At 37.9% G+C, this 24,173-nt stretch overlaps 3 protein-coding genes across 3 annotated transcripts; 1 reads left to right on the top strand and 2 right to left on the bottom strand.

The window, feature by feature from the left end:
* Window positions 1-1,901, top strand: LOC133039141 (uncharacterized). The gene is made up of 2 exons (XM_061117970.1): window positions 1-161; window positions 797-1,901. The coding sequence occupies exons 1-2, from the start codon at window positions 1-3 to the stop codon at window positions 1,899-1,901; spliced, it is 1,266 nt and encodes a 421-aa protein (XP_060973953.1).
* A 361-nt stretch (window positions 1,902-2,262) lies between these two features.
* LOC115724860 (uncharacterized) lies at window positions 2,263-8,673 on the bottom strand. The gene is made up of 4 exons (XM_061117024.1): window positions 8,065-8,673; window positions 7,738-7,982; window positions 7,578-7,651; window positions 2,263-2,782 (listed from the first exon to the last, which is right to left on the bottom strand). The coding sequence occupies exons 1-4, from the start codon at window positions 8,545-8,547 to the stop codon at window positions 2,604-2,606; spliced, it is 981 nt and encodes a 326-aa protein (XP_060973007.1). The 5' UTR covers window positions 8,548-8,673; the 3' UTR covers window positions 2,263-2,603.
* A 2,229-nt stretch (window positions 8,674-10,902) lies between these two features.
* Window positions 10,903-13,532, bottom strand: LOC115694940 (uncharacterized). The gene is made up of 3 exons (XM_030622043.2): window positions 12,617-13,532; window positions 11,632-12,497; window positions 10,903-11,517 (listed from the first exon to the last, which is right to left on the bottom strand). The coding sequence occupies exons 1-3, from the start codon at window positions 13,530-13,532 to the stop codon at window positions 10,903-10,905; spliced, it is 2,397 nt and encodes a 798-aa protein (XP_030477903.2).
* Window positions 13,533-24,173: the final 10,641 nt, after the last annotated feature.

The raw sequence follows: 24,173 nt of genomic DNA, 5'->3' as shown, positions 1-24,173 counted from the left end.
ATGGAGTGCTATGAGATTGATGAGAGGCTTCGAGAGAAGAATGAGATTACGATGGCTGCAGTTCAAGTTTCAAAAAAAATAAAGTCAGAAGTGGCAACTTGCATTGTGAAGAAAGCTGGAAGCCCAACTGAGAAGAAAGTTGGCCCAAATCTAAATATAAGGTTATGATGTTATAGATGATATTGAGAAAAATTTGAAGAGCATTGCTTTGTTATAATATTATTTGGAAGCTATCATATTTCTTGTTTTTTATATTCTTTTTTTCATATGTCCAGTTATATGCTTGCTACCCCTATTCTTTATAATTTTATTATTACCGGCTCGAGTTAAGTGTCCATAGTAAGTGTGTAGCATTATTATTTTTTAAATATATTTCAAGCTAATCTCTATTCTGCTCTTCTCTTTCTGCAAATTTTAAATTTGACTTTTCACTATTGATTTTCAAATAACTCCACACACTAATTAAAATTAGTTTTTAAACCATTTTAAATTATATAATTATTTATTGAATCTTTCTCAATTAAATTATAGAGCACCTAACATAAAACTAAGTATACGTACGTGCTTTGCACGTAATTTTCTTCTAATATATATATATATATTTGTTTATTTACGAAGGTTGAAGTTATTAAAACAAAAAACACCAAAAGAAAATATGCATACAACAAGAACAATTGAGCCACTACAATACAATAAAAAACAACAATAGAAGAGAACAAGGTAAAAAACATAATAAATAAAACATTAGAAGAGTGCTAGAAGTATCAGGGTATTCAAGGGCCAATCTTCCATTTAGGTACCTTGGTATTCCAATTTGCTCCAAGAAAATATCTGCAGCTGACTGTAATAGTATCCTTGAGAAGATGGTGGCACGCATTAAAGTTTGGAGTTCGAGGAACTTGTCCTATATGGGGAGAATAACACTCATCAACTCGGTGTTAATTATTATTCACTCATATTGGGCTCAAATCACAATATTGTCCAAGAAATTGCTAAAGGATGTAGAGAGCATGTGTAGAGCGTTTCTTTGGAAAGGCATGACAACCAACTCAGGTCCTGGATTAGTAGCATGGCAACAGATATGTGCACCAAAGAAAGCTGGGGGACTAGGATTTCGAAACATTCATGATTGGAATACTGCAGCAATGGGGAAATATGTCTGGGCAATTGCCACCAAAAAAGACAATTTATTTGTCAAATGGATCAATGAAGTATATTTGATGGGGAAGAATTGGTGGGAGTACCCGCCACCAACCGATTGCAGCTGGTACTGGAAGAGAATTGTAGCAGTCAAGAACACCCTCACAACCAAGATTGATCAACAAACCTTTGCGGCTTTGAGGTATGATATCAAAACTGGTATTGATCTATTGTTTAACAAACCTGTGGATGTAAACTGGAGTAAGATAGTTTGGAATAGGCAGACTATACCGAAACACAGGGTTATTTTATGGTTGATAATGTTGCAAAAACTCAGAACAAAAGAGCAAATACAAAAGTTCAATCCCTTGGTAGATGAGACTTGTTTATTGTGTAGTAATGGATCCGAAACATTGGAACACCTCTTCTTTACTTGTCATTACAGCAACATGTGTGTACAAGGCGTTAAAGATTGGCTGGAATGGAAAACATCGACAAACAGTTTGCTGCAGCTAGCTAAATGGACAGATAAATCGAAGTTATCTACAACTCGGAAGAGTATTTTTCATGCTGCTCTTGCTGCCACGGCTTACCATATATGGAGGGTCCGAAATGATGCTCTTTGGAATCAAAAGGTATGGTGTATTCGGAATACTGTACAGAAAATCAAAATAGATTTGGAATATAGAATATGTCATGTAATGCCCAAAAAGGCTAAAGCTATAGATAGAGAATGGTTCATGGGAAGATGTACACAATAGGTAGGAAATTTAGGGGTTATGTAAATGTTTGAGGTGTAGTTGATGTATGAAATTGGTGTATGTAATTGGAGGTTGAGCAATATAATGATGTTAGTTTCTATATCACTCATAAAATATGAATCAACAAAGGTATTCTTTAGATCTATAGTTATACACTTATAATTATATGTAATATGTTTATCTATAGAATTGAATTTTGTTGATTCAAAGAGAAGAATTCAAATGGCGGAAGCGTACCTTAATTCATAGATAGTGATGATCTTAATCCATCTTGTAGAGATCATCTTTGTGGTGATTTTGGGCAATGATCTTCCAAGAAAACAAGACTTAGGTTTTCTAATTTTCTCTCTTGATGGGGAAGATGAGAATAGAAATTGGCACTTGTTTCTTGGGGACCACTACCAATTTATAACCTCATAGCTAGGTTATTAATTTTAAGTATTTCTAATTTAGCCCCTCAATAAATTAGAAATATCGCTTAGGGTATCTACACATTTAGCCCATGACACTTTAATACCCAATGACCCATAATTACTAAAATGATCACTTTATTTTGGGCCAAACTTCAAATAGCAATACACTAATATACATATGAGCCCATATTGAGGATTTTAATCCAACAAATGATTCTTATTCATAAAAAAAAAAAAAAAAAAAACATTAGTACATTATGAATAAGGTAAATAAATCATCCTAGCTCGATCAGATGTACTTCTTGAAAAATTCATGAATCTGTCCACTAATCTCATCTGGTTTTGCTTGGTTGGCAAAGTGAGGCACATCTTGAATTATTACCACTTCTTCAAGTGAGGGCACATCTTTTTTGAAGCCACCATTGATAAATATATAATCCTTCATGCCTTCGAAATGGAGGCGATGGTCTTGCTTGTGAGAGAAGCAAAAGAGAGAGAAAACAACAAGAAAGAGCTGAATGATTATTCTGTTATTGAACAGAGCAACAAGCTCAGTATATATACAGTGATAAGTTAGTTACAAAGTCTAACCAACTAAGCAACGGAAGCTACAGTAAATAACTAACTCTAACTGACTATGACTGTACAAAATAACAGAAATAACAGTATGTACAATTGACTCATACAGAGTCTCTAACACCCCCCCTCAAACTCAGCTGGGCCAATGAGACTAAGCTGAGTTTGTCTCTAAGAAGGAGAAATCGTGTGCTGGAAAGAGCCTTTGTCAAGATGTCAGCAATTTGATCATGAGCAGGGGTATGCTTGACAATGAGCTGCTTCGATAGAATTCGTTCTCGAACAAAGTAGAGATCTAGCTCTATATGCTTGGTTCTGGAGTGAAGTACAGGGTTGGCTGACATGAGAACTGTACTCTGGTTATCACACCAGATGGTGGGAGGATGTGGAAGCTTGAAACCAATTTCAGTTAATAAGGATTGAATCCAGATGATTTCTGCAGTGGTGTTGGCCAAGCTTCTGTATTCAGCTTCTGTACTGGAGCGTGAGACTGTTCTCTGCTTCTTTGAGGACCAGGAGATGAGATTTGAACCAAGGTAAACACAAAAACCAGAAGTCGATCGTCGATCATCTGGGTCAGAAGCCCAGTCTGCATCACAGAAACCTGTGATAGACAGAGAGGAAGAAGGTTGAAGGTGTAGACCATGGTCCAAAGAGCCTTTGAGATATCTCAATATCTTTTTTACTATCTTCCAATGAGACTCCAAAGGAGTTTGCATAAACTGAGATACCCGATTCACTGCATATGATATTTCAGGCCTTGTAATTGTTGCATACTGAAGTGCTCCTACAGTACTTCTGTATAAAAAAGGATCTGAAATGGGATCACTACCAAAGGCTGACAATTTTTCACCTCCTGGCATAGGTGCTGGAAGAGGATTGGCATCCTGCATGTTGACTTTGGTGAGAAGATCCTGAATATACTTCTTTTGACATAGATGAAGACCTGATGAAGTGTGATGAACATGAATTCCAAGGAAATATGTTAAGTCACCAAGGTCTTTGAGAGCAAAAGAAGAGTGCAGCTGAGAGATCAGATTTTGGATGGCCTCATTAGAACTCCCTGTCACCAAAATGTCATCAACATAAACTAAAACAAATAGAGTATGTTGATGAGATTGACATATGAAGAGAGAGTTGTCAGCTTTTGAACAAACAAAACCAAAAGATAGCAGAGCAGATCTCAGTTTATCGAACCAAGCACGGGGGGCTTGCTTTAATCCATACAGTGCCTTGTGTAATTTGCAAACAAGATGAGGATTTTTAGAGTCCACAAAGCCAGGGGGCTGTAACATATAAACCTCATCATGTAAATCACCATTTAGGAAAGCATTGTTGACATCAAGTTGTTTGATTGTCCAATGCTTTGACAAGGCAATAGTAAGGATGATTCGAATGGTAGTTGGTTTGATAACAGGACTGAATGTCTCTGTATAATCGAAACCATATTCTTGGAGAAACCCTTTGGCCACTAACCGAGCCTTAAATTTGTCCACTGATCCATCAGGGTTCTCTTTTATTCGAAGGATCCATTTACACCCAATTGCTTTTCTCCCATAAGGTAATCGGACAAGTGTCCATGTTCTATTTCGAACCAGAGCTGTCATTTCAGTGTTAATGGCTTGATTCCACTTTTTGTCTTGTAAAGCTTTTGTAATGGAGTGTGGTATAGTGGTAGCCAGAAGCACTTTTGGTTTTCTGATTCCTGCTTTGGCTCTAGTAGTCATGGCATGAGTGTTGAGAGTGGGTGCTTGGTTGGGATTTGTAGCAGGGACAGTGGGATTGGGTTGGGATGTTGAGTGAAGGATGTTGGTGTTGGGAGTGGTGGAAACAGAGAGAGAAGGAGTGGAATGGTTGTCTGGTGTTTCATGAGCAGATGGTGAAGTGGAAGTGGAGTTGGTGGTGTTGGAGTGGTTAGTGACAGGTGGGAGGGAGGAATGGGTGACAACAGTAGGAATGGAGGCAAAAACAGTGATTTTTGGTGGACTGGAAGTGGTTGGTGATGAGTGTAACTGAGTGAATGGAAAAGAGATTTCATTGAAAAGTACATCTCGAGAGATGTAGATTCTGCCAGTAGGAGCTAGACACTTGTAACCTTTATGTTTTAGACTGTATCCTAGGAAAGTGCACTTGACAGACCTGAATTGAAGTTTGTTTCTGTTGTAAGGTCTGATATTAGGGAAACATGCACAACCAAATACTCTTAAAGAAGAGTAATCAGGTGTTTTATTGTACAGAACCTGAAGAGGACATTGATTTTGAAGGATAACAGTGGGTAGTCTATTAATGACAAAGGCTGCAGCTCTTACAGCCTCATCCCAATATGAAAGAGGCATAGAAGCATGGGCAAGGAATGTAAGAGCTGTTTCAATTAAGTGTCTGTGTTTGCGTTCAGCAACACCATTCTGTTCGTGAGTGGTAGGACATGACACACGATGGGAAATCCCATTTTTAATGAGATAAGGCTCTAGTGACTGGTATTCACCACCCCAGTCCGATTGCACTGATTTGATTGTGCAATTAAACTCATTTTCAGCTTGAGTTTTAAACTGAATAAAGGTTGATAGAGCCTCAGACTTAGCTTTGAGTAAGAAAACCCATGTGTATCTAGAGAATGCATCTATAAAGTGTATGTAATATCTGTATCCTTGAGAGGAAAGATGAGGGGAAGGACCCCAGATATCAGTGTGAATGAGTTGCAGTGGGTGAGTGTAAACAGTGTCAGAATGTGGGAAAGGAAATTTATGAATTTTTCCTTTGCAACAAGCTTCACAGAAATCATGAACAGTTTTATTAGAATCTGAAATGTTACAATATTGCATTATTCTTTTTACAACTTTAGCAGATGGGTGACCCAATCTGCTATGCCAGAGAGAAAAATTGGAAATGACAGAGGCATTTGGTTGTACAGTGGTGTTATGAGTGGAACATAATGCATGAGAGGGACTGGAAGTTGAGGCAGAATGAGATTGATGAGTGAGATGCATTTGAGAAGGCTTTATGACATAAAGTCCTTGATTAAGATGTCCCTGCAGAAGGACTTCCTTGGAAGCCTGATCTTTGACAAAGCATTGGTTAGGAAAGAACTCAAAATAGGCATTATTATCACTAGCAAATTTTGAGACAGACATGAGATTCTTGGTTATCTTAGGGACGTGAAGAATTCTATTGAGATAGAGAGGTTTAGAGGAGTAAGGAGTAGTGAAAATGGTCTTACCAACATTTTGAATGGAGATGCCAGCACCATCTCCCATGTGGACTTGTTCAGAGCCAAAATAAGGATCCTTTTGAGTGAAGTTGTTAGCATCTGCAGTGCAATGTGATGTTGCTCCCGAGTCTGGATACCACGCAGGGTCAATTACAGATTCAGATGTGGCAATATTAGCAGATTGTCGATCTGTGTTGGCAGCACCAACACCAGGAAACTCAAAGTTGAAACGCTGATAGCATCGAGAAGCAATATGGCCAACCTTGGAACAAAGCTGACAAACAGGTCTGTTAGCTGCATTAGGATTGGGAGTAGATCCTTGTTGTGGTGTATTGCCTCGACTGAAACCAGGTGGAGGTGCAGAGTAATTTGGGGAGAAATTGCCACGGGGATTGACAGCATAAGGATTCCAGGTGCCTCTGCCTGAGAAATTGGGAGAGGGAGGTCTGGTATTTGGAAAAGTAGAGTATCCAGAACTTCTTCCACGATTGGAACGATTTGTGGCAATGTTGATTGAATCAGGATCCTTGGAGTGACTATCCATTCTGTGTTCTTGAGAGAGAAGAAGAGATTCAATCTCAGCAACCGTGTATGGGACATTTCGAGAGTGTACAGAGATGACAAAGGTGTCATATTCAGAGGGGAGTCCTTTGAAGATGGCAGCAACGTGTTCTTTGACAGAAACAGCATGACCAACAGAACTGAGGCGATCAACAATCCTTTTAATGCGAAGAAGATAATCATTGATAGAAAGAGAGCCTTTCTTGATGTTTTGCAGCTGAGTGACAAATTGATCGATTTTTGCAGACGTTTGAGTGACAAAATAGGTTTCGAGAGTGGACCAAACAGATGCTGAAGTTTCACAGCCAACAACTCGAGTGAGGATGCCTTCGGACATCGACGAGAGTAACCAGGAATAGAGAAGTTGATCTTGAATTTCCCATTGAGTGTATTGAGGATTGATGATGCCAGCCTCGCGATCTTGATCTGAAAGATGTTTAGACGGAGGTTTGAATGAAGCTGAAATGAAATTGAGGAGCTGATGACCTTTAATGGCGGAAAGAATCTGAGGGCGCCATAGAAGAAAGTTGTCACTGTCTAGTTTAACAGACAATTTGTGGGAGAAGATGACAGGATTGAAGGAAGCTGCCGTGCACTGAGACATGGCCGGAGTAGCTGCAGATGAATCTGACATGATCGATGAACAGAGAAACTAGATGATCGAAAAAAAAAATTGAGCAGAGCTCTGATACCATGTGAGAGAAGCAAAAGAGAGAGAAAACAACAAGAAAGAGCTGAATGATTATTCTGTTATTGAACAGAGCAACAAGCTCAGTATATATACAGTGATAAGTTAGTTACAAAGTCTAACCAACTAAGCAACGGAAGCTACAGTAAATAACTAACTCTAACTGACTATGACTGTACAAAATAACAGAAATAACAGTATGTACAATTGACTCATACAGAGTCTCTAACATTGCTCCCCTGCTATGAACTTTGCTGGAACTATGACTTTGTCATCTTTCGAAGTTAACAGGTACTTCCATGATCTGCACAGTGAATATATTTTGATTAATTATACTTAATTCTTATTAATTTTAAATAGGAAATTATATATGTATATATTAATTTGTACATGTCCATAGCTCTATAATAGCTCAATCCTCCTGTAAAGCCAGTGTGGTTGAACAGTTGGGTATAGCAGTCGAGGACTTCTTTTGTTAGCCAAGATGGTAATATTTTGGGAATTGGTAAACTCTTGAATCCTCCATTTTTTTCTTCAGGTATCATTAAAGGATTTAATCCAAAAGATGAATAAAGAATCTTTAGTACTTGTTCAGTTTCCATTGAAGCAAACTCCTTTTCCATCTCTCCTATTTCCTATACATATATATAACAAATCAATACATATAATTATATATTAAGTACCTAATCAAAATGAAAAACATAAAACCGATCTCACCTGAAACCTACACATGTAGTATAAGTCCCCGTAGTAATCCCTAAACCCATCCAAGAAACTTTTATCAGGGTTCATGGCAATGTAAGGCACACTAAGGTTAACCACAGCTCTGACTTTGTCAGGATGTAACAAGCAAAAGCTCCAAGCCATGAAAGCTCCCCAATCATGGCCAACCAAGAAAATTTTATCAATATTCAGAATCTTCATAAGGGCAAGAATGTCCTTGATGATGTTCTCAACGCTGTAAGACTCTGGATCTCCGGGAACTTCAATTTCTGTTTTTCGATAGCCCCGGAGATCCGGAGCTATACAGCGGTAACCCTTGGGATTCAGATAAAGTATCTGATTGGCCCAAGATTGCCAAACCTCAGGAAAGCCATGGAGGAACACGATCGCCGGATCGGACTCTGACCCGACTGAGGCAACATTCATTTTGATGTTGTTTATCTCATATATATTTTCACTTATGGAACTCCAATCCATTTTCGGACCTATATTGTTTGGCTTTCTTATATTAGAAAAAAATTTGATGAGTTTTTTGGTGGAAGAAAAGTGTTATTACTCTTATATATAGTCTAATCTCTCGACTTGGTCGATCAAATTAATTAGTCTATGTATTCAAAAGCTTATTGATTTATTTTTCATCATTTCACATGGATTATTCTCTTGATAAAACTTTTATTTTTTGAGCTGGGCATGTGCCGTAGACTTTGTTCATGCATGTTAGTGGAAAGAAATTAAAAAAAATAAAGACTTGACTTTCTAAATTGAGGTGATATAGACAAGACTAGAGTTTATTAGACATATCATTATCTTGTATAACAGATCTACTATTTCTCAATAGAGGTTATTAATGATTGCAGTTTCTGTAGTTAAAGAAATTTACGTTTGGTTTGATAATGATTGGATATTAATGTCATATTATTAATTTATTTATAACATAATATATCATTTTTTTTTCTTTTGGATAGTGGACTTTCTCTCAATTGTTGATATAGAAAAAGACTACTATATTGACTTAATTTATTAGATGTAATCATGTGATCCATTATTTTATTTCACATGCTTTTTTTTTTTGAAAAATAAAAGCTTTATTAATTCAAGTCTCCCAAGACAATGGAAGCATAACAAGTGGGTAAAGAATCCCCACTAAGAATACGATCAGCCTCAAAAAGAGAAGCCCGCGCCAAAGCATGCGCAAGACTATTAGCAGACCGTTTAACAAACTTACAATCAACATCAACTAAAGAGGTTAACAACCCTCTACAATCCTGTAAAACAAACCCATAAGGAGAGACTAAAGTTTTAGTACTCTTAACATCATTTATAAGCGTAAGGCAATCAGATTCGACAATGACACTATGCCAATCCTTTTGCTTGATCCAACTAAGAGCCTCCTTCAAACCCATAGCCTCCACAAGTAAAGGACTCCAATTTCCAATTTTCCGAATTTGGACAGCTTCGATTACACTTCCTGAAGCAGTCCTAGCCACCATGCCAAACCCGAAGCACTCTTCATTCGAAAAAATGGCACCATCAACATTAACTTTGATGTAAGGATCAATTGGTCTAGTCCAATGCTCAATGTATCTCCCTTGTTGACCATGGCCAGACGGAGATATATGTGACTGATTTTGAGCATTATTCCAAGAAACAAAGTTAAGAGATGCTATGGAAACCACTTCCTCTACCGAAGATTGTTTAGAGTTCCAAACCGAGTTGTTGCGATTATTCCAAATTGACCAACACAACATTGCAGCTCCAGTTCGATCCTCTTTCGTCCAAAGTTTGAGTCCATCATCAAACCAGCCCGCAAAGCTTGTTGCAGTCGATGCTACACGAGGAATAGCAGCAGTACTCCAACAATTGTAAGAGAACGGGCAATCAACAAGGATGTGCAATATTGTCTCAGTTTCGCCATGACAGATTGGACACGTGACTTCAATCGGCACTTTTCGTAAAGATAATTGGAAGCAAGTTGGAAGGCAGTTCGTGCACGCACGCCAGAGAAAATTTTTAACCTTCGGAGGGACTTTGAGCTGCCAAAGAGACCGCCAGAAACCAGAGTTATCCGACTGCCCATTCATCGGCTTGCTGTCTTGTATCAGCTGGTACGCACTTCGGACCGTGAACAGTCCTGAATTCTCCTTAAACCAGTACCATTTATCCTCCATGAAAGATTGTGTAAGTGGAATAGCTAAGACAAGCTTGTAATCCCTTTCCGTAAGCACATCACGAAATCACATGCTTAATCACATGATATACATAATAAATTAATTGCATGTTTGCTAAAGGAGAATAAGAATCAATTTGTTTACGAAATTTGTTCACCTCCTATTTTGATAAGAAATACTTTTTACTTTCTTTAACTTATTTTATATTAATTATATTTTATTAATTAAAAATAAAAAAGACAAATGTACCCTTCAAAAATATATAAATATAAAATAATTATATATTCTAACAATGACAATTTAGTCAAATTAAGTCATTCCGATTACCTTTTCTAATTATGTAAATAAAATAAAATAATTCTAATTTTCTTTTAGGTCAGTTTAATAAACAACAAAATAAAATATTGTTTCTGATTATTTTATATTTTAACCCGATTCATTTTTTTATTGATTATTCTGATTCTAATAAATACAGTTTAATAAACATACCATAAGTGAAATGATGATTTCTTTACAATTTAGAGTGTTTTATTAATAACTTAATTAATTTTTCATTTCACGTGTATAATTCTCTTGATTTACTTATTTATTTATTTTGAGGCACTAAAAAATACTTTTTTTTTTATAACAAAAGAAGATTACAAACAGCCCTTAGGCATATCTGCTAAATAACTAGCAGTAGCACATGGGGAATAACAGTCCACATCTTAGACTCTTTGTTTACTCTAGCCCAATTAGCTAAAGAATTGGCTACCTTATTACAAGTTCTAGGATAAAAAATAAATTTAGAGGAATGAAAATTGCAGCAGGTCTTCATAATGCTCTGAATTATGTTGCCCCAATCAGTATTAATTGCTTCTTTATTCTTGATAGCATTGACTACCGTTTGACAATCAGCCCCGATCACTACATCTGAGCAAGACCAGCTCAAAGCAAGGTCCAATCCCATCCGAATGGCAACTGTCTCATCCATTACTACAGAGATAAAACCAGGGATAAATCTGGTTTCGACAGCAAGCATCTCACCATTGTGATTCCTTATAATTGCACTTATACCACAACCCGAAAGATTAGGAATTACAGAAGCATCTGAGTTTATTAGGAATTTACCAATAGGAGGAGGCTGCCAAGAGGATTTAGCTGGGGATTGCTGCACTTTCTGTTGCTGCAGATCGTGCCAAAGGTTGATATCCAATGTCTCCAAAGCCCAAGGTAACCAATAACTATCATCATGCTTCTTGTGTTGAAAAATAAATTGGTTTCTCCTCTTCCAAATCAGCTAAGATAAACCAATAAATTGAAGCATATTGTCTTTTGAGAGATGATGATTCAACTCAAGGAGAACATCAGGAGCTTTATTTAGGTAGGGGGAGAGATAATGAGAGAAACCCACCTGCTGCCATATCTTTTGAACTTCTGGGCAGAGCCAAAGGGCATGACACAAAGTTTCATCATGAGTTTTACACCAATCACAGCTAGTATCTATATTCATTCCGCGCTTACAGAGCTCCACTTTGACAGGAATCCAATGATAATAGACTCGCCATATAAAGTTCTTCATTTTCGGCGTAAGACGGGATCCCCAAATAAACGACCACCAAGCTTTTATTTTTGAAATGTCAGAACATCCAACAATGTCAGGGTTGCTGAATCTTAGTTTATAGCCGCTAGCTACTGTATAATTACCATTAGGAGTAAGAGTCCAAGTTACCGAATCCGAAGTTTTCATACTAGGCATAGTTCCAATGATCCAAGGGACATCATCAAAGTGAAACCAGCTTATTACTTCATTTAATTTCCAGCTACCATCTTCATTCAACAGAGTATTAATCGTTACTCCTTCCGGGATCCTAACTTTAGATCGCAAAGTAAAGGGGTATCCTCTAGGAATCCAGGGATCTTCATTAATTCGGATGGTTCGGCCATCTCCAATACACCACCTAGAACCTTTGATCAAGATCTCTCTTCCCCAAAGTATACTTTTCCAAACGGCCGATCCATAGTGCCCCAATTTGGCCTCAAAGAAGTTTCCATTAGGGAAGTAGAGAGCTTTCATCACCCGGGCTAGAAGGCAATCAGGCTTTGTGATTAGTTTCCATCCTTGCTTGGCCAAGAGCGCTTGATTGAAGTCTTCCAAATCACGGAAACCGATTCCACCTTGTTCCTTCAGCTTGCATAATTTTCCCCAATTCCCCCAATGAATCTTATGTTTTTTGGATGAAGAGCCCCACCAAAACCGAGCAACCATACTCTCAATATCTTGAATTATGACTTTGGTAAATCTAAAACAACTCATCACATAACAAGGAAGAGCTTGAATGACCGCTTTTATTAAAATTTCTCTCCCCGCTTGAGAAAAGAGACCCATCTATTCCAACCTTGAAGTTTCGCTTCAACCCGGTCCCTTATTTTGCCAAAGACCTGTTTTTTGTTCTTTCCAACAAAAGTTGGCATGCCCAGATATTTAGTATGATGTTTCACCAGAGTAACCCCAAGATGGCCAGCCAAATCCTCCGCCTTGGTTTCTTTAATTTTGCATCCCACGCATAAGTCCGATTTATCCAGATTTATACATTGACCGGATAAACTAGCATAACAATCTAACACCTCTTTTAATGATTGTCCCTCCTCTAGAGTTGCCTCCATGAACACCAAACTGTCATCTGCATAAAGAAGATGAGATAGCTTTTGATCCATTGCTCCAAATTTCAGACCATGTATTTTCCCTGCCCTTTCAGCTTCATTAATTAAACAAGAAAGACGTTCCGAGCAAATGAGAAAGAGAAAAGGGGAGAGGGGATCTCCTTGTCGTAAGCCTCTTGTAGGTACTATATTCCCTTTAGCCGAACCATTGATAAGAATGGAGTAAGACACAGAGCGCACACAATTCATGATCTTAGTGATCCAATTGTCTTCATACCCCAAACAAGACATCATAGCTTCAAGGAAGTCCCACTCCACCCTATCATAGGCCTTGGACATATCGAGTTTCAGCGTCATTTTAGAACCATTACCACACCACCCTTTTCTCATACTATGTGGGCTTTCAAAACCAAGGATAGCATTATCATGTATGATTCTACCTTCTAAAAAGGCACTCTGATTTTGAGAGATAGCAGAATTGAGACTCTTCTTTAATCGGCTAGCTAAGCATTTCGAAATGACTTTGTAAATAACAGAACAAAGGCTAATGGGTCGAAATTTAGTCATCTTTGAGGGGTTTTGAACTTTTGGAATAAGGCATAAAAGAGTCTCATTGAATAGTCCACAGTCCGAATTGTTATTAAGAACCATCAGGTAAGCTGCAGTAACTTCTTGGCCAACTAGATCCTAATACTTTTGGAAAAAAAGGCCTGGAAGACCATCTTTACCAGGAGCTTTAAGAGGATGAATTTGGAATAGCGCCGATTTGACTTCTTCAGCTGTGAAAGGTTCCATTAAACTTCTGTTTTCAGCAAGGCTAATGCGATTCGGAACACAGCGGGAGATAATATTCTTCGTATTAAGACTACTGGTTGATGAAGAAAAAAGTTGCTGAAAGTATTGAATAGCTATAGCCAAAATATCCTCTTCCTTTGTACACCATTGAAGTTTCTCATTAAACAGACCATTAATAGTGTTTTTTTTCCGCCGATGCGAAGCTTTGAAATGAAAATACTTGGTGTTTCGATCCCCATGCTTTAACCAAATAGCCCGACTTCGTTGCTTCCAATAGATTTCCGTCTTTTCTTCAACACAATTGAGATCATGTTCAAGACTTTTGAGAGTAATCCAATTATCTTGTCCAACAGATTTGGAGAGCATCTCAATTTTTGCCTTTAGATCTTTTGTACGAGCATTATGTTCTTTTTTTTGTTGAATGTTCCAGACTGATAGTTTCTTTCCACAATTGGTGATACAATGTGATAGGGAATGAAGAGGATTGTTCGAATTTTTACTGTCCCAAACCTCTTTGATAATCCTTTGGCACTCCTCATTTTCGACCCAAGCTTGCTCAAAATGGAACCGATAACCCCACTTATGATTCGTATCTTTGTCCCTATTCCTCAACCAATCTGTATTACAGAGAACTCTATCGAGTTTTTCGAAAATCAGGTTCTTTGATCTTTTGTTACACCAAGTGAAATCTCCGCCTTCAGTCTCTACTTCACGCAGCGAACAACTAGATATTGTGGCTCGAAAATTATGCATCAAATATTCTGGTTTAGGGCCGCCTCCCTTCTTTTCAGAGTGTTTAGTAATTTCATTAAAATCTCCTCCGCAAACCCAAGCACCATTAAACATAGGCTGAAGTCGCTTCATTAGTTTCCAGCTTTCTACTCTTCCCCCCGGATTCGGGCTTCCGTAAAAACCAGTAAACCTCCAAATAAACCCCATATCATTATCGACTATAGCATCAATATGTGAGACCGTAAAAGATTGAATCGAACATTAAATTTATCAGTCCAAAGGAGCGCTAAACCACCGCTTTTGCCTTTAGCATCCACAGTAAAGCAACCAGCAAACCCCAACTTCACGCGAACAAACTCCATAGCAGCACTAGACAACCGAGTTTCAGACAAGAAAATCATCTCGGGATGATAATCTTTGACATGGGAATTTAGGGAATTCAATGTCCAAGGGTTTCCCAGCCCTTGAACATTCCAAAATAAGGCCTTCATTGTGATCGGCGACCCAGAAAATCTGGGTGCGCCGCTTCCATTGTTGAATCAAGGATTAAATCTAACACAGCAGAAATTCCCCCTGAGATCGTACCATTTTTCAGTTACATCCTTAGTTCCCTTAGCAGTCATAGTTGGAAAACTTGTATTTTTGCTTCTTTTCGGAGTAATCTTCCTTCTCTTTTTCTTGCTATCTTCATGTGTATGGACATGTAAACCAGTAGCATAATTAATAGGGACATCAATCAAATTCAAATCTTGAGTTATAAGACTTTCCATCACATGATTCGGATTTTTAGATTCTTGAATAACAGTAGCAGCTTGCGACTCATTAGAAAGGTTTTTAGACATGTCCTCATGCCAAGAGATGTGTCTTTAATTTGAATTCTGCCCCAGGTGTCTAGCCTTTTGATCAATTCTATCATTAGAGCCATAATCTCCCTTGGATCTCTCCTCCATAACCCATTGCAAGTTGCCATTAATATCAATCTTTCCTTTCCCTTTCTCTTGTTGAATGTCCAGAGTAGGATTGGAAGGTTGATTAGCCGTGTTGTCACCAAGAGATTTCTCTATAATCATCGACTCAGATGGCCTCGTCCCTTCTTTTCCAATAGCCTTCGGACTGAAAAGATTATCAGAGTCAGACATAGCAGTTCCAATACCTGTATTCCATGACTTGGATTTAGACAGAACAAATGGGTTATCTAAATCAATAATATTAAATTTTGAAGAAGAGGGATAGATAGACTTATCATTAACTTTGAGCCAAATCCCAAAACTAGGCACTCTATTTCCAGAATCATCTTCGACCGTTTGAATGGGTTCAGAACAGCCCCGAGCTTCATGTCCCAATCGACCACAATTAAAGCACATGAATGGTAATCGATCATACCTGAAGGGAAGCCAAATCTTTCGACCATCATTAGGAAAAAGGAATCCCGGACAGAGAGGTTTATTGATATCACACCAGACCTTGAAAGTAAAGAATCCCTTAGCCACAATTCTAGGAATGTTTGCCTTTTGAACCTCAATTAAATCCCCTGCCAGATTAGCCAGACGCTCCATGTTCTTTTGAGTAATGGATCGAGTAGGAAGATGAAGAATACGCCCACTAATCGGAAATCTGGTTAACTCACTCTCCCAGTCAGTCGGCAATTGATTCATTCTCTCCAAGATTAAAGTGCCATTGTTGAGAAACCAAGGATTCTTGGTTAAGATTCTGTTAAGATCTTAAGTTAATTTAAAAGAGAATACTAAGAACATTGATTCCTTAGTAGTGAATTTAATCTCAACTCCCCAATTCTTTTCTGAAATTCCCCAAACACGACCGAGAATTATCCTCAGGAGAGAACGACTCATAGGTCGATTTGAGATCAGACGGCCAATCGCACAGAGCTTTTCAACCGCTTCCCTTCCTTCTTCATTCACTTCCCATCCGTCCTCATCTTGAACTGTAAGATTATGAGTTCTTGAGAGCAAGTCATCCATGGTGATTACAGGCGTGTTAGGCATTCCTTCAGGCAGGCTCTTCTCGCAGAAGAGAGCATCGAATTTTCATTCAACTTTCATTGATTAGGGTTATTGAACAATATAGATACTTAAGTTGGTGTTTTTTATTAATGATACAAACCTCATTATATCAGATGGGTTGGACAAATTTAGATCACTTTTTATTATGTAAGATATTTGTATCAAGATTTGGCACACTACCAAAAAATACTTTAATTGTTCGTGCATATATATGTTTACTGGAAAGAAATTAAAATTATAGTTGTAGAGGGTGAAATCTACAATACGGAATTTGGGCACCAGCAACCTGTCAAGAACAAAGAGAGAGACAAAAGTTCAATTGGGAGCACCGGTGGGGTGTCAGCCAAAGGGACTCCGACGCTCAAGTCAGTACGATTATAGTAAAAAATTATAATAACGGAAAATAAATGTAATATAAACGGTAGCCGGACGGATGAGTGGACAAGCGGACAGACGGACTAAAAGAGTAACTCCAATGGTGAGGCTTAAGAGAAAAGCTTAGAAAAAACGACTGTCTGCTTGAGTCAGTGAGTAGTGTCAGTCTCGAATGTGTTCTGTCCAGTGTCTCTCGTATGGTTCCTTTTATCGTGTGTTCTCAGTGTCGTTGCCCTCTGTCCACGTCACCCGTTGGACTCGTTCAAATTGGTTACTTCCCTAATTATTAGGGAGTAGTAACCGTCTTCCTGACTGGTTCCATATTTACTTGATTTCACCCGTTTGGCTGACTGGCTGGGCTCGGACCCGGTTGCGGGATGATTCGGCTTGTGGCCCATAGGCTCACTCGTTAGTCTATTTCAAGGTCTAGTGAGTCCGTCTGACTGTCTTATTGGGCCCAATATTGTTGGATCCATTATTTATGGGCTCGTCTGACTTGCATATTGGACTTCTCAAAAATATCACAAATATTAAGCAAATTTTTACCTCTACAGTTTGTCCCTCACTCTCTAGCTAGAATTTATTTTAGCTGGAGAGTTATTAATACCAAATTAGGTGTTGGCCAAGAGTTTTGTCTAAGTAAGCGTTGTACGCTTGTCTTGCTGTTTGAGACAAGAAAATAGGCTGAACGGTTCGAGCATGGTGGTTGGGTAGTCCTTGTCGCATGTGTGTATGTGGCTACCTTGGCCAATAATTTTTGTGTGATCAATTAGTTCTTCAAAGAGACTCTTAAATAGACCAAGTTGTCTTGTTGGGTCAAATGAAAAATATTTGGCTGTCTATCTCAAAATATGAGATGGGAGTAGATAGACGTACATGTGTATGAGGTGTAAGAAAATAGACATTTATATGCATATATATTGTAGGGAGATGGATATATATATATAAATATATGAATGAGAGGAGGTAGACAGACATAATATATAGGCATGTATGTAGATAATGGGAGGAGATATACATGTATATAAATAATAGAAGGAGGTAGACAGACATAATATATAGGCATGTATGTAGATAATGGGAGGAGATAGACATGTATATAAATAATGGAAGGAGGTAGACAGACATAATATATAGGCATGTATGTAGATAATGAGAGGAGATAGACATGTATATAAATAATAGAAGGAGGTAGACAGACATAATATATAGGCATGTACGTAGATAATGGGAGGAGATAGACATGTATATAAATAATGGAAGGAGGTAGACAGACATAATATATAGGCATGTATGTAGATAATGGGAGGAGATAGACATGTATATAAATAATAGAAGGAGGTAGACAGACATAATATATAGGCGTGTATGTAGATAATGGGAGGAGATAGACATGTATATAAATAATGGAAGGAGGTAGACAGACATAATATATAGGCATGTATGTAGATAATGAGAGGAGATAGACATGTATATAAATAATAGAAGGAGGTAGACAGACATACATTAAGTGTTGTGAGGAGATAGACATATGCATATATGACATGTAATAGTTTTAGTTTTTTTTACTGAGCCAAATGCAATATGTCATATATATATTAGGATGGAATGGCTGGCGTATGGAATGGGCTGGTGTGTTTGCAAAACATGACATGTATATTTATGTCATGAGAATATATATATATGTCTTGGTCAGTATCTCACATCACATAAAAGGGATAGACATATAATTAAATAATAAGAGGAAGTAGACGTACATATCATATGTCTATAAAAGTGGAAAGAAATAGACTCATGACAAGATGTTAGACAGGCATACCTTTATATTACGTAGCTAATATCTGATTGCTTGGATATATAGGTAACTTGTCTGAATGGAGGAAATGGTTTTATGTAGTTGTCACCTCTTTTTGTGTTTGACGTTGAGATAACTTGTACTGTACATAGTTACTTTTCATTATTTTATCTGTTGTATACTTACAAGTAACACAATAAAATATTGGGTAATGATATTTGTGTAAATCAAGTAGGAGTGTAGTTGCACAAGTAGCCTGACACACAGTTCACGCAGGAGAGTAGCTGCACACCACTCTCATAATTGTCATACACCATCATCAATCTCAACTAATAGTTAAATAAATAAATAAATAAATAAATATATGTCTTATATATATTTGGCCTAAATAAAGACAACATGCATGTATGTATGTCTTTTGATGTTTGTCTGTCTTGACCACATTAGATCTACTGTGGCTATCTGTCTATCCCAGCCAACATATATGGCTAGTTGTTCGTATGATGAGAGACTTCAATACCCTTTTTACATGGGCTATATGGTGTGGCATTCGTTTGGCTAATTCAACGCACATACTATGTAATTAATATTTATCCAATATTTTGTTGTATATACAATTGAATCTCCTCTTTATTGGAGTGACGTTTAGATGGGTGACACTTGTCACTCATCCAATGCTCCTCTTTGGTTATAAATATAGAGAGTCATTTTCACTCTTGCTCACATTTGTTGGAGCTCTTGGTGAAGTGAGACTTGGAATTTTAGGAGGAGGCTTTCAAGAGTAAGTTTTCTAAACCTTCTCCCTTGAATGTTCTTGTTATGTTTTTCATGTTCTTGTACATGTTCATATTTATTTTTGTGATGTAGATGAGTAAATATATTTTACTTGTTGTATGTTTGTGTTTGTGTTTGATCTTTGCGGGTAGTAAAAATCTACATTTTTACTGTTTGTCTTTGCATAGCAGTAAGTGTGATTTGAATAATGACTGTCTGGCTAGCTAGAATATTGTCTTCCTTTAGTTAATTAGAGGACCATAACTGGTGGTCTAGTTAGAACACGTATGTCCGGTTGGTGAGCATTATTATGGCGTCCGTTTTTATGTCTAGTTATTTTTGGCCACCTTGATCTTTGATATATGTATATATACATATCTTTTTGTTCTGTCTAGCCGGTGTTTTGCTTTCTATATGATTATGTTTTTGGTGAACTCGCTCTTAGTCCAGTATCTTTGTTCTAGGTGGGTTTTTTGCTATGTCTATCAGCAACCATGGTAGTTGTGCCACTTCGTCTAATAAGACGACCAGTTCGTCTGATGATCCTTCGAATATTCCTACTGGGGTGGTAGGTTATGTGTTGGATGACGAGTGTGAGGATACAGATGTCTATTGCTATGCGTCTGGGGTTGGAGTAGATACTGATCGCCCTAGGAGTGATACTGAGTCGGGCGATATACTTTCGGGTGTTAATCCTAGGTCAGTAATAACCTTGAATGACTTGCCGAAAATTCGTCGTCGTTATAATATTCCCATACACATTAATTTGTACGCTCCGGCTAGCGGGGAACGGGCTGACTGGAAAATACCGGGTTGGACATGTTTGTACAAGCTTCCATTCAAGTATGGTTTCAGATTTCCTCTCCCTAGATTGATGTCTGAACTATGCTCCTATCATGGTATCTCTCCCAGTCAGCTAATGCCAAATGCTTGGCGTGTTCTTATGGCCATAGAAGTGTTGACCGAAAGGCATAACATTACATTTACGGTTGCTGAAGTCTTGCACGTCTACTACTTGAAAGAGCATCCACATGATAAAGGTAGGTACCAACTTACCGTTAGAAACGGTAGTGACCATCTGATTCTTGGTGTTAAAGAAGCTAAGCGATGGAAGGAGGATTTTTTCTTTGTTCCTTTTGATGCTCTAGGATTATCAGTTGATCGTGGGATTCCCCATTCGTGGTCTCCTGCTAGTGAGTGTCATAGTTTTGGTGTTGAATTACGCCCTTATTTGTTATGGTTTATTGATGCATGCCTAACTGGTTGATTTGTCTTATTTGTAGGTAGGATTGGCCTTCCATTTAGTTGGGTGTGTGGGCAGGCGCCAGGGAGAGTTGATCAAGTTCTTCGAATTGCGGAGGAGGAGCGTTATTGGAATGTTCTATTGTCTGATTCTTCTCTTCGAGATAGCACTTTGTGGGATCACGTTCCCCGTCAACCTGAAGGTATATCTCATCCTAAGAATCGTGCTAAGTCTCAAGTTACTATACTCCAAAGAAGTTTGGAAATTTTGGGATGTGATCCTTTATTTCTACCTGAATTGACATCAGATGGACGAGATTTTGCAGATCGATTCATGGCCCAATCTTCTTTCACTCTTCCTCTGGCTGGTGACGGTGCTATGGAACGTTTACGCTCACGCAAACAGAAGACTAGGACGACTCCTAGTGTTGAGAAGGAGGCTATTACTACTGCTGCTCCTTCTTGTCCTTCTGCGAGGGCTCAAAAGAAGAATAACAAGAGACCGTCTCCGGTTGAGTCGACCGATTGGTTGAGTAATACAGTTGATCTTTCTTTTCCATCTTCAGCGGCTGCACATTCTGAGTTTGGCCTACACCTTGGTGAGGCCAGTAAGCTATTATTTCCAGAGGATCGAGCTCGTTTTGAGAACATCGGAGAAATAGCTTCCATGGAGTTGTCCATCTCTCGCTCCTTTCAGGTATGCATGCATTCCCATGTTACAATTTATGTGTGGACAAACTCGCGATATTATTGTGTCTGACTATTATGGTACTTTATATTGCATGACAGGGTATGCAAGGACTTATGTACGCCTTGGATAAGATTAAGAACATGAAGGAGCAAATGAAGGACATGAGGACTGAGCGTGATTTGGGCACCAGCAACCTGTCAAGAACAAAGAGAGAGACAAAAGTTCAATTGGGAGCACCGGTGGGGTGTCAGCCAAAGGGACTCCGACGCTCAAGTCAGTACGATTATAGTAAACAATTATAATAACGGAAAATAAATGTAATATAAATGGTAGCCGGACAGATGAGTGGACAAGCGGACAGGCGGACTAAAAGAGTAACTCCGATGGTGAGGCTTAAGAGAAAAGCTTAGAAAAAACGACTGTCTGCTTGAGTCAGTGAGTAGTGTCAGTCTCGAATGTGTTCTCTCCAGTGTCTCTCGTATGGTTCCTTTTATCGTGTGTTCTCAGTGTCGTTGCCCTCTGTCCATGTCACCCGTTGGACTCGTTCAAATTGGTTACTTCCCTAATTATTAGGGAGTAGTAACCGTCTTCCTGACTGGTTCCATATTTACTTGATTTCACCCGTTTGGCTGACTGGCGGGGCTCGGACCCGGTTGCGGGATGATTCGGCTTGTGGCCCATAGGCTCACTCGTTAGTCTATTTCAAGGTCTAGTGAGTCCGTCTGACTGTCTTATTGGGCCCAATATTGTTGGATCCATTATTTATGGGCTCGTCTGACTTGCATATTGGACTTCTAAAAAATATCACAAATATTAAGCAAATTTTTACCTCTACAGTAGTAAATGGATAAAGACTTGACTTTCTCTTATATAAAAGAAGAGTACACTTTATATGAGATATATATATATATATATTATGTGAAATTGTGTTATTTTTGGGGTAAATTAATCACCTATATTCCTCATCAATAACTTTTTACAAAAAAAAAAAAAAAAAACCCTCTTATTACTTCCCTATTTACAAATCCAAATCCCCTCAAACTAATCTTTATCTTTATCTTCAATCTTCCAGATATCCAAACTATGTAACTCGTTTACAATTAATTTTTTTACACAATTGTCAGAACTCATAACAATAAGAATTTCTTGATACCAAATGCATCTTTTTCAAGTCTTCCAAACTAAGTAAACACAAGCATTAAAAGTCATTAATCTTCTGAGAAAATTACAATTAATAGTGCAGAATTAAAACAACTAAACTTTAAATAAAAAAATTAACAATGACAAGATTTACAAACATTAAATAGAAATTGCTGGGAAAAACATGGACAAACAGAGTAAACGAAACTAGAAAAGGTGCCGAAAATAAAAAAATTAAAAAAAAAATCAACACCGAGATATATATTGGTTCAAGTTCGATAGGTCGATGTGATCTATGGTTCTACTCCACTTTTAGAACACCACCGAAATCCGTCTTTATTGATTGAGCAAGAATAGGTACAATACAGTCAAGACGAGATTCTTTATTAAGTTCTCACTAAATGTTTTAACTCTCACACTTACACCCAAGAATCTTCTTCATCTACAGAAGATTTCTTCTTACAAAACCCAAACCCAATCTCTCTTTTTTCTCTGCACCTCTCAATCTTTTCTCTCTCTCAAAACTCTTCTCAATTTTGCGCTCACTAAAATAACTAAACAAGATTTTATTTATAGGCTTAGGATCAAGATCCTAAAGTCGCTGGCTGTAAAAAACGAGGTTGTTAAATTAGTTAGAAATAACTAACTTAACCAACTCCTCTTTGAGCGAAGTTTCCACGTTAGCTAAAGTGTTAGAGCCTCCGGGAACATATACGAGCTTCTGGACTCACGGACCAGAGACACTCTCTGATGACGCTTCTGAATAGGATATAGTCTGCTAGAGTCGACTATCTGGAACTACCATTCCAGGAGGGACAACTAGCCAACTAGAACTCCGTTCCAAAGGAGACCTAGCTATATTCTTGAAGACTGAACCCGGAGAGGACATGATAGTCATACGAGAACACCCTTCCAGACTCGACTATCATTCCACAAGACTCCTTCCGAGACTGGCTTCTGCAAGTGAACAACTTTTAAAAATGGCGTTTGCAGAGACCTTTTCATTTGGGAGAACTATACCACAAATTCTGTTGGAAATATTTTACCAGGATCTAGATTTACTACCATGTATGTTTCATTAACATCCTAATATGAATTCTAAAACAATGAAATAAACACATAAGGGTTTAAGAAAATCTTACATTGATTGCAGCGGAATATAATGACTCCTTCCGTTCAGATCTCTAGCCCTTGATTCCTTTCTGTAGCAGAGCATCACCAAGATCTGAACCTGGATCCCTTTCTCTCCTTCCTTGATGCTGATTCTCCTTCTTGTTGATTGGATTCTTCACAATCTTCCACACTATGATTGAGATACCACTTGATGTGTGTGGGCACTACTCTATCACTCAAGGGTTTCAAATTTTAATGGTGAAGAAGAAGACTTAAAGTGGCGGCTAGGTTAGGGAGAGAAGGCACTCAGTTTTTTTGAAGAAAAGATGTCACTTTTTCTGAAGCCATCACTACCTATTTATAGCAAACCACTAGGGTAGGGTTAGAATTATTTGGCATTAAAATAATGAAAAAATAAATGATAAAACCCTATAAGAGTGGCCAGTCATATTAGTGGATAATGGGCCCCACTTTTACAATTTGCTGTTTTATCGTTTCTGCATCTCATTTTCTCAAAAACGCCAATTTTTCAATTTAACCATTTAAATGCCAATTCCATTTATTTAATAACTAAAAAATAATTATTAAATAATAATGTCATTTAATATATTTAT

The sequence above is a fragment of the Cannabis sativa genome, chromosome 6, assembly GCF_029168945.1.
Source record: "Cannabis sativa cultivar Pink pepper isolate KNU-18-1 chromosome 6, ASM2916894v1, whole genome shotgun sequence".
Classification (NCBI taxonomy): domain Eukaryota; kingdom Viridiplantae; phylum Streptophyta; class Magnoliopsida; order Rosales; family Cannabaceae; genus Cannabis; species Cannabis sativa.
Note: the sequence above shows the minus strand (reverse complement) of the source record. Positions and strands in the feature narration are given on the sequence as shown.